General features: G+C 40.4%; 1 protein-coding gene across 1 annotated transcript; it reads left to right on the forward strand.

Annotated features, from left to right (window-relative positions):
* The first annotated feature begins 726 nt into the window (after positions 1–726).
* Positions 727–4973, forward strand: LOC116047905 (E3 ubiquitin-protein ligase TRIM39-like). Its single transcript, XM_031296928.2, has 2 exons — positions 727–867; positions 2848–4973. The coding sequence occupies exon 2, from the start codon at positions 2863–2865 to the stop codon at positions 4483–4485; it is 1623 nt and encodes a 540-aa protein (XP_031152788.1). The 5' UTR covers positions 727–867; positions 2848–2862; the 3' UTR covers positions 4486–4973.
* The last annotated feature ends 5934 nt before the right edge of the window (positions 4974–10907 follow it).

Below are 10907 nucleotides of genomic sequence, written 5' to 3' on the forward strand. Positions count from 1 at the left end.
AATCCCGACTTTTGCGAGGAATGTTGCGACGGCAAATTTCACCCTGCTTCATGCAACTTTCTCTTGTGTAACAGGTTTTATAAATGAGGGCCCTGGTTGCATCTCTCGCATGATGTTTTATTTTCATGTAGATATAACAATCCTCAGAGTGAAGCTTAAGCACTTGGATTTGAAATTAAACAATCGTTCCAAAACCTCATAATGATTGCTTAGTATTAAATCCAATGTGCTGTATTACAGTACATTATTTACTCTGTTTTATGGCAGTTCATTTGATGCATTTCCACTTTAAAGTGATCTAAAATACTGGTTACCCTTTCTTTTTCTCTCATGTAGTCATTTAGTATATTCAGAGAAAGGGAGAATCCCTGCATTACGTTAAGAGAAGAATTTTCAAAATGTTTTTGTAAAAAGAAAAAAAAGGAAAAATCTGATTTGTTTGATATAGTGTATTTTAACAGATGTTCCGTCTCCTTTTTGAATGATCCATGAGTTTGCTAGTTTGACTGATGTAACTAATGATTTCTGTGTGTGAGTGTATCTAAACAGTCAATTTGACACATAACATAATGTCAACATAACAGGAGGGTTCATTTATTGCATTTGCATCTATACATTCTGAGATAAGGACATTATATTACTTAAACTGTGTTTTACCATGTTGTCGTTCAAGCTGCCCACTTAGTGCTAACAAAAAGAGTTATAGTTGGTGATTAAGCATTAAATGTGTGTTTACGCCTCTGGAAAATAACTGGCAGAAACCTGTTCCTCAGCTGGAGTTTCACTTTTGTCTCCGGAGAGCAGTGCGGCACTCAGACTGACGGCAGAGCTGCAGGCCGGATCGCTCTCTGGCTTTAGCATACACAGGTCAGTACAGTTACTTAAATGTTCCTGTGTGTTAAGTGGTACTAAAATGTATATATAGAGACTAAAATGTTTTGTTTTGTAGGTTTGAAAGCTGGCTGTTGGCCAAAATGTGTCTTAAACTTTTGTTTAATGAAGATAGTATCTGAGGATTGTCAACTGAAGAAGTGGATTATCTTGCATTACAGGTTTGCGTTTAATAAGCACATCATGTTGTAATAGTGTGTTTTGTTTATATTCCAGCTAACTTTATTTTCTTAAGTGGTAAAGTCTCAAAAGGGGAAACGGGATGTTCCATTTGTCGACAATGACAATGGGGTATGGATTTTACTACCTTCTTATAATGTCATTTAAAATGCAGTGATTGTGTTAGATTAGCCTTGTCACTGTTGTTGAATTGTTTTCAGCCCAAAAGAAAGCAGTAATGTTTCATGTACATTCATTTTTGTTTCGATATGTTGATAATCAGGGCTGGACTGGGACAAAAAAATCGGCCCTGGCATTTTTGGCCTGTTCGTGTGATCGTTTTGGATCCTTCAAGAGGGAACTCAAGACTTATCTGTTGATCTTACACTTAAATAATTAAAAAACACAGCTCAAAACCCGGACTGGTCAAAGAAGAACCTAACCCTCAAGTCTGACATTAAAGAGCCACCTCACTTCAGAGGTGATAACTCAGATCGATGCACTGTAACTGAGTGGCAAGAAATGATGCAAACATACCTGACAAGGAAGGGCTGTAAAAAGACGTTGTTAAAACTTGCATTCGCAACAACCATCTCTTAAATATTACCAGAGATCCTGATGTTATCTTCACTATCCTCAGAGAGCACTTTGGGGATGTAGTTTCATCAACCACCCCGTTACAGGACTTCTATGAAACCGTCCCAAAGCACTCAGAGAGCGGTTTAGATTACTGAATAAGACTCAATAAAGCCATTGACCTTGCTGACAAGTGCCTGCGAAGACAGGGGAGAAGAGTGGAGGATCCAGGTCATGAAGTGACCATGATGTTTCTTAAACATTGAACAACTGAAACAGTCAGTATTGTAGCTGAAATTGTTAAGTTTCTGTTTGTTGTTGCTTTCAGTAGCTTACAGTAGAGTGATGCCTGTAAATAACATTAAAGGCATTATGTCTAGAATTCTTATGTGATTGTAACATCTTTAAAATTATTCTGGTTGTATGATGTGTTTTGGTATTGGCATCCATCATTAGCTGTGTTTAAATTAACCCTAATTTCCCACTATTAATCAGGATAATAGTCGGATTGGAAGGAATTTTTATTCTGATTTTTGAAAATCCGTTCAATGGGAAATTATAATAACTGGTTGGAATAAATATGTTCTTTCTGGGCATGTTTGCCCCAACTGGGGGTTACATTAGGGAGGGAAAGAAACATTGTGGTATAAACAAAACTGGTCTGTTCTTGATACAACTTTTTTGTTAGTCTGCATGCACCTAACACCTCAATGGTCGAAAGGCTCGTAACAAGTTGTGAAATGATAAACAAAGCCGGAATGCACCAAATCGTAAAAAAAAACTACAACCTCTGTTATTTTTCCAGCAGATTAGACGCTTAACAGCAGGTGGAACCACTTTGCACGTGGGTTGCATGTAAACGCACATGTTATCCGATCACTTTATTTAGCGTCCATGTGAACAGTTGGAATCACTAATTAGAAGGATTTCAACCAGGTTGAAGAAATATCTCTGCATTGACTGCAGCTATTGTAAGATCTTGTTGCCTTCAGTATTTCATGCTTTTTATTTCCACTTGGTTAAATGTTTTGCAGAGTAGTGGCACAAATTAAAGCCTGTGACAGAGTCTCTTTACGATACAACCATTCTGAGTCACCAAAATCACGGATTTTCAAATTGACACATTCAATGTTAGCTGTAAGATACAAAAACATAATTTGGAGATGTGAAAATAATGCAAAAAACAGTTTTGTAATGACCCCTGTTTTGTCACACTTTTAGCTGCAGGGTATCAACATGTCGGCTCTGACTGAGGAGCAGCTTCTGTGCTGCATCTGCCTGGATGTCTTCATTAATCCAGTCACGTTACCATGTGGACACAACTTCTGCAAAAACTGCATCACGGAGCACTTGAATTTTAATTCCCAGCGCCAGTGTCCCATGTGTAAAAAGTGTGTTAATAGAAAATGTAAGCTTGGGGTCAATACTTTAATATCTGAGATGGCTGCTCAGTTCAGACAGTCAGCTGGAAGGACAGCCAGCAACAGCTCAGAGCAACAAGTTGACGTTTCCTGTGAAGTTCCTACTAAAACTAAACGGACAGCCCTGAAGTACTGCTTGTTGTTAGCATCAGGCCTTGCATGTGTGATCATTATCTACTTTACAATTAACCTAAAGCTTCATCAAACAGTGTCCAGCCTGAAAAATCATCCGCTGTTTGAGAACGTGGCAAGCAGCATGTGTCCTCAGCATGGCGAACCTCTGGAGCTCTACTGCAAGAATGAACAAATGTCCATATGTCGGTCCTGCGCTCACTCAAGTCACAGATTTCATGACATTGTTCCTCTAAAAGAAGAATATGAAATAAAGAAGATGGAGCTTTTGAAAATAGAGGCTAAAATTGAGCAGAAGATCCTGGAGAGACAACTGAAAAATCAGGAGATCAAACAGTGGGCGTGGGTTAGCAAGGAAGCTGCCGACAGAGAGATGGCTGGTGGTGTTCAGCTCTTCACTACTTTGATACAGTCTTTGGAAAGAACCCAGGCAGAGCTCATCGGGATGATTGACGCAAAGCACAAAACGACTGAGACACAGGCCAAAGGTTTCACCCAAGAGCTGGAGCAGGAAATCTCTGCGCTGACGAGGAGGCGGGCCGAGGTGGAGCAGCTCTTACACTCAAAAGACAAGCTCCATTTCCTCCAGAACTTCCCATCCATGAACGCTGCTCCAGTCACCAGAGACTTGCCAGAGGTTTGTCCAGCTTCGAATGGAGGAATCCTGAGGACAGCTCTGGTAACAGCTGTAGATCAGCTGACAGAGATAATCAGAAATGAGATGGAGAAGCTGCATGAAGCTGAGCTGAAAAGCCTCCAGCCGAATGCCCTAGATGTGACTCTGGATCCTGATACAGCACATCCATATCTTATCTTGTCTGATGATGGGAAACAAGTACACTATGATGACGCGAGGGAGAAGCTCCCAGACAGCTCAAAACTATTTGAATTTGGACCTTTTGTCTTGGGAAAGCAGAGTATATCTTGTGGAAGATTCTACTATGATGTACAAGTTAAAGGAAAGACTGAATGGATTTTAGGAGTGGTCAAAGAGTCCCTCAACAGGAAAGAAGTTCAACCAGACCCTGAAAATGGCATTTGGGTTCTATTTCATAGACATGGAGATCAGTACTTTGCACTTGCTAAAAGGTCTGGCCCTCTCTCTGTGAATGGTCAGCCTGAGAAGGTCAGAGTGTTTGTAGATTATGAGGAGGGTCTGGTCTCCTTTTATGACGTAGATGCTGCAGCTCTTATCTACTCCTTTACAGGCTGCTCCTTCACCGAGAGACTTTACCCATTCTTCAGTCCTTTTCCTAGTAAAGATGGTGGAAACTCTGCCCCTCTGATTATCTCTCCTGTCCATTAATTACATATTAAGTCAGACTAATCATTGCCTTTGCAACAACCTGCTATGTTTTATACTTACAGCTGAACACATTTGTTGTTGGGTGGTTACAGTAGTGTCATTGGGTTGTCGTAGATAGTAGGCAACTACATAAAAGTGTATTCTATGGTGTTAGTTGTTGCAGTGTGTTTGCTAGGGGGTTTTCAGTGGTTGTTAAGGTGTCACTAATTGATTGCTACATGTAGCTGTTGCTAGATTGCTCCTGATGCTAGAATGTTGCTATGAGTTTTCGAAAGTGTTCTGGTTGGTTCTTACAAAAGCGCATTGTATTTACTGAAGTAAAAAAAAAAAAAGCATGTTGGGTAACATTGGGTATTCAAACAAAACTACGTGGTTAGGTTTAGGCAACAGAATCTTGATTAGGGTTTAAATAAGTAACCTAAAGGATTATTAGGAACACCTGTTAAATTTCTCGTTAATGCAATTATCTAATCAACCAATCACATGGCAGCTGCTTCAATGAATTTAGGGGTGTGGTCCAGGTCTAGACAATCTCCTGAACTCCAAACTGAATGTCAGAATGGGAAAGAAAGGTGATTTAAGCGACTTTGAGTGTGGCATGGTTGTTGGTGCCGGACGGCTGGTTTGAGTATTTCACAATCTGCTCAGTTACTGGGATTTTCACGCACAACCATTTCTAGTGTTTACAAAGAATGGTCTGAAAAAGGAAAAACATCCACTATGCGGCAGTCCTGGGGGGCGAAAATGCCTTGTTGATGCTAGAGGTCAGAGGAGAATGGGCCAACATTGATTCAAGCTGATATATATAGCTATATATATATATATATATAGGTTATTTTGTATTGTGTATTGTTTGGTGTATATTATCTTTTTTGTTTTTTGAGCACTTTGGTCAACTATAGTTGTTTTTAAACGTGCTATATAAATAAAATTGAAATGAACTGATATTTATACTTAAACAAGTCTAAGGTTTGTAACGTAACTAAAGTGATCCACAGGACACAAACAGAACACAAACCGCTGTCTCCTGGGTAAAGTCCTGTGTTGTTCGACACGTCCACCACCCCAACCTCCTACGTGGCCTTTGTCGCTCTTACTTCTGAGGCATATGTTTACAGTTTAAAGCCTGGTGTGTTACATACCAACCCGGTCTCATTATAAATGTCACATTATTTTTAATCTATTGATATGTGTTCACGGGGACGTTTTTTCTCGTTTTTTTCGTGGTGGCCAGCACGAAATACCCTACGGGGAAAGGGCGCCTCACACGCCTGGAGACGGCTGCAGGGGACGGCCGCTGGGGACGCGCCACAATAACGGGATGGCGGAGGTTGGGTTTAGGAAAAACGCTACGGGGAAAGGGCGCCTCACACGCCAGGAGACGGCCGCTGGGGACACGCGACAATAACGGGACGGTTTTCATTAGGAAGACTACGGGAAACAAAACGCCACTCGCGGGACGCGATCCCCGCTCGCCCGGGTGAAAGTCCTGTGTTGTTTGACCCATCCACCACCCCGACCAGTCTCCTTATGCGGATTTTCGGCTTTTTATACTACTCCCTACCATTTTTTGTGCTGTGACCACAAAATATGCTTCCCATTGAAATACATTACTTCACATTTTCGTGCTGGCCACCACAAAAAAAAACGTCCCTGTGAACACGTATCAATAGATTAAATAACGTGACCATTTCACGAACTGCCATGAGACTGGGCTGTACATACAGACTCTACATACAAGGGTGCCTTGTGCGTCGGTATCAAACGCTGAGGGCTGTGACTAAACATCTGCATTTTTGACGCCCTGGGATTGAGAATGGGCTGAACGACGAGAAAACATCTGGTAAAATGAGATCTGGTAATTACAAGGTATCTTTACTGTAAGATAAGACAAGATAAGGCATCTCATTATATTTTTATTTTGTAAACAAAATGCGTCTGTAGGTTCTAGTCATAGAAATAAAATAGATAGAAATGCCATTTCCATTCAAATCAATGTAGCAGAATGGTCAGAGTGGCAGCCATTTTTATGTGTACCATTGCCATGGTTACGTATAAAATTCGGTATAAACAGACTTCCGGTAAGTCGCAGAGGTGAGGTTTTGCAGTAACGGACAAACGAGCAGTGGAGTAGTAATGTTACAAGCAGAGGGTCTAAATAAGTCAAATTTAACATTGTAATGCTTCATCCACACAAAGCACTTTTCTATCTCCAGATGAGTGACAGCTTTGTCCGCCTCGTTTTCTGTGGACGATGTGGCGAGGGGGTATTGCGGAGTTAGCAGGCTAACGTTAGCCAGCTAACAAGTCGTCTACCGGCTGGCTGGCTAGTTCCTCCCGGCTTTAATGCTGTATTGGTTCCAGCAGCTTTGGAGAACTTCTCCCTTGAGCTGTGTCGGGCCCATAATACATCCACGGTCGGGCCGCTCTCCTCCCAGCCATGGATGTATTAAGCTCCCAGTGAGTTGCGACGCAGTTTACATCCCCCACGCGTGTTGTCACCATGACAACTAACAACAATTGGCATTTTGTTGTGTACAGTTCAATGACCCTTCTATTTATTTTATTTCTATGGTTCTAGTGTTTTTGCTGTTTGCTAGACGATAACTATTGTGACTCACAATAACTAGAATGCATTGGTCAGGAAACCTGAGGCACTGGGTGGTACTGACTGAGCAGGCGTTGGTCGACAAGGTGTGGACCCAAAGGACACAACATGATAAGCAAGGGTACGTCCTAGGTTCTTAATCTGCATCCACGTTTACGTCACTTGCTTCCCTTCTTTGCGTGTTCGTCCGTCCCAACCGAGGAAGCATTGGAGAGATCATGCAAGGAGAGAGGAAACGAGGCAATGTGTTTTTAGAAGGATGAGACGTCCTTTCCTCTGAAGCGTCACGTGACTTTGTCAACTATACAGACAGAGTTAGCAACGGCTTTCAGCTGCACGGCTTCCAGGAAGGCTGATCCTCGGAGCAGGAATAAGAGCTTTGAGGCGGCCTTCACGAAGGAGGGCCAGAACGACTTTCGGTTCAAGAGAGGAGCAAGGAGATATCAAATAAGAGACTTGGAAAGTAGCCCAGGTGAGGTCTAATGGCGCTTCAAAATGTGAATCAATGATATGCCTGATTTCAACTAAAGCTGGGTAATTTCAGTGCTGTGATTTCTGAGAGATCTGATGTTGTCTTGGGAGATCAACCAGCACTGAGACACATAGTCAAGACCCAACGTCCCGGTTTGTCAGGAATAATCCCAGTTTCAAGCTGGGGGTCCCGAATCCCGATAAATATCTTCCAATACATATATATATATATATATATATATACACTATATAAAAATATAATATGTATAAATACAATATAAGACAAAAATGCCCCGGTTTTCAACATTCCCTACCAAAATGTCCCAGTTTCAACACAATTGAAATAATAATCATAATTTTATACTTGTTTTTAGCGCTAACGTAGACCTGTTTTATGTTCTGTCCAACATAAACAATGCACCACATGTAGGAATTCAACACTGATTTGTGTTGTTGGTAAGGATGTTGCTAGCCTATGAGGAGGCAAGCGTCGTACTCTTTCTGACAGGACCTGTCATTATGCTCACGGTTAGCTGTCATGCCGAAAAAGAAAGTAAATTTTTTCTAAAGAGATGCAACAAAAATGCTGCGTTCATGGTGTTGACGCTCGGTAGGTGTGCTAAGCGTTAAAATAATTGTCCCTCATCCTGATGAAAACACCTATTTTGCATGTGGGCGTGCATTAACACCAAGGGAAATGTGGTCACCCTAGAGTGGTATCCATCCTCTGATTTAAAGTGCCCATATTATGAAAAAATCACTAGGATTTAGGGTGTTATTTTGTGTCTCTGGTGCTTCCACGCGCATACAAACTTTGAAAAAAAAACAGTCTCCGGGTGAGCTGTTCAAAATCTGCACGGCTTTCTACATCACTAGCCGAAATGAGGGTGCTAGGGGGCTAAACGTTAGCATGCTAGCTCATTCTCAATGGCAAAACACTGCTACAACACACACAAATTCACCCTAATCTACAAAATAAATTGTATAGAACTACTTACATGTTCCTGTTCTACAGGTATTCCACGCAAAGTTGGAAGTGCGCTCTCGTTTAGAAGAAGTCTCCCGGCTAATCCTGCCTTGTACTGACCGAAGTTGTAGAAAAAGCTAGCTAGCTCATGTAATCCTTACCTAGCTACTGAGCATGTGATCTTACCTAGCTACTGAGCATGTGATCTTACCTAGCTACTGAGCATGTGCGACTGACAACAAAGATGTTACAGCAGTGAGATGTCTCACTCTGTAGCTAAAACAGAGACCTGAACACAGGGTGAAAAGAGGAGCTGCAGCAATGTGCAGTACAACAAAAATTTGGTGTTTTTTGAAAATTAAACCATGTAAACTTATTCTGATAAAATCTCAAATTACAATTATGAACCTGAGAATGAGCATAATATGAGCACTTTAACTCTCTGCAAAAAGGCAAAAAAGCATATTTCCTAAAATGCCTACAATCCCTTTCATGGTCATAAAATGTCCTTAAGGACCACTGGACCCTCTCAAAGTCCAACTAAGACAGATAATCTCCATGTATTTCACGTCTCTCTCTCTCTCTCTCTCTCTCTCTCTCTCTCTCTCTCTCTCTCTTTCTCTTTGTTTTCAGGTAAATTAAAGTTTTGTTCTATACTCTTTGGTTACAGAGACAGATAATAGAAGATAACACATAAATCACCATCATCGTGTTTTACTAAATGAGGTTTAAATTACACCGAGAGAGACGAGTGTATCAGTGATGTTGTACCTGTCGCTCATCCCTAATGCTTCATTAACTTCCTGTTTCTGAACCTCGTCTCTCATCTCCTTGACCGTGTCTGTTTAAATGAGCTGTCAATCAGCCAGCGCGGCCCCCCGAGCCACAATTACTCCGACATTGTTACCTCAACGTACAAGACGGAGGATTAAAAACTGATTCAGTTCTGTCGGTTCACTTTCATGCAAGCATAAGCAGAAAAGCAGAAAACTACACCTGACACTCAGTAGAGGAAATGCCACAATATTCATTTCATCTTTGATTCAACTGAAAGAGAAGAATAAGATAATGAGCTGCTTATATTTACTGTTCCTTCTTATATCTCAATATGTTTTCACTGATACAGAGCGTGCACTGTTTTGACACTTAGTAAATGAATGTTTATACGAAAAGATCAAACCACATTTGCACCAACAGACATCAAACTGTGACTTTGCGACTGTGACTACTATGGCCAATTTCAAATTGGAAGTTTTTGTTTTCGAAACGTCTCCTGAGCCTTCTCACGAATGCCATTTGTTTTGATTTTCAAAATTTTCCAGCTCCAGGTGACTATGGGGCAAAAATAAACTTGAGGACAACTAAAACCACAAGGATTACAACCTCCTCAAGGATCCCTACAACTTATTCAAGGCCCCTTAATCTTCCTCGGGGTCCCTACAACCTCCTAACAACAAAAATGCCATCAAGCACTGCTACAATCTCCTCAAATATATATATTTCTACAACCATCTTAAGACTACAATATTCACAATGACCCCCAAAACCTTCTCAAGGACTCCCACAACTTGTCCAAGGACCCTTACAACCTCTTCCAAGGACTCCTATCGCCTACTGAAGGACCACTACAACCCCTTTAATGAGGCCTACAAGCTCCTCAAGGGCCCCTAACAACATCCTATAGGACGACTGGACCCTCTTAGGGCCCATAGAATCTTTTTAAGTATCCATACATTGTACTCAAAGACCACCAGAACCTCTTCAAGGACCACTACTTATTTTCTCATCTAAAATAAATACTTGCTGCTTGTTGTGCTTTAATTTAATTTTTTATTGTGTTACCGGTTTTCTTTCCTTTTATTTTATGAATACATGTGTATGTGTATATATATATATACAACTGAGCAGCCATCTCAGATATGAAATATATATATATATATATATATATATATATATATATACTGTAGCCTACATATGTGTATGTGTGTATATGTATATATGTGTATATATATATATATATATATATATATATATATATATATATATATATATATATATATATATGTGTGTGTGTGTGTGTGTATAAACAGTATTTCTGTTTATCTAATATCAAGGGTTTCTATTTGTGTCTCAACTTGTTTCTACTTGAATTGTGTTGTATTTCCACTATACCTATGTTCATATGTGTGTTTTATGCTTTTTTGCCATACATATGCTTCTGTCTTTGTGAAGCACTTTGGTGCAAACGTGTTTGCTTTTAAAGTGCTATATAAATGAAATAAACTTAAACTTTTGTTATGAACCTGTGGTGAATAAGATCATTCTGGCATATAAAGTAGGCCTTTCCATAGATAAAAAAAAAAAATGCTCCCCACA

The sequence above is a fragment of the Sander lucioperca genome, chromosome 20 (genome assembly GCF_008315115.2).
Source record: "Sander lucioperca isolate FBNREF2018 chromosome 20, SLUC_FBN_1.2, whole genome shotgun sequence".
Lineage (NCBI taxonomy): Eukaryota > Metazoa > Chordata > Actinopteri > Perciformes > Percidae > Sander > Sander lucioperca.

What these genes read in the sequence shown, in the direction of transcription:
- LOC116047905 (XM_031296928.2), top strand. Translation starts at nt 2,863, where the DNA reads ATGTCGGCTCTGACTGAGGAGCAGCTTCTGTGCTGCATCTGCCTGGAT.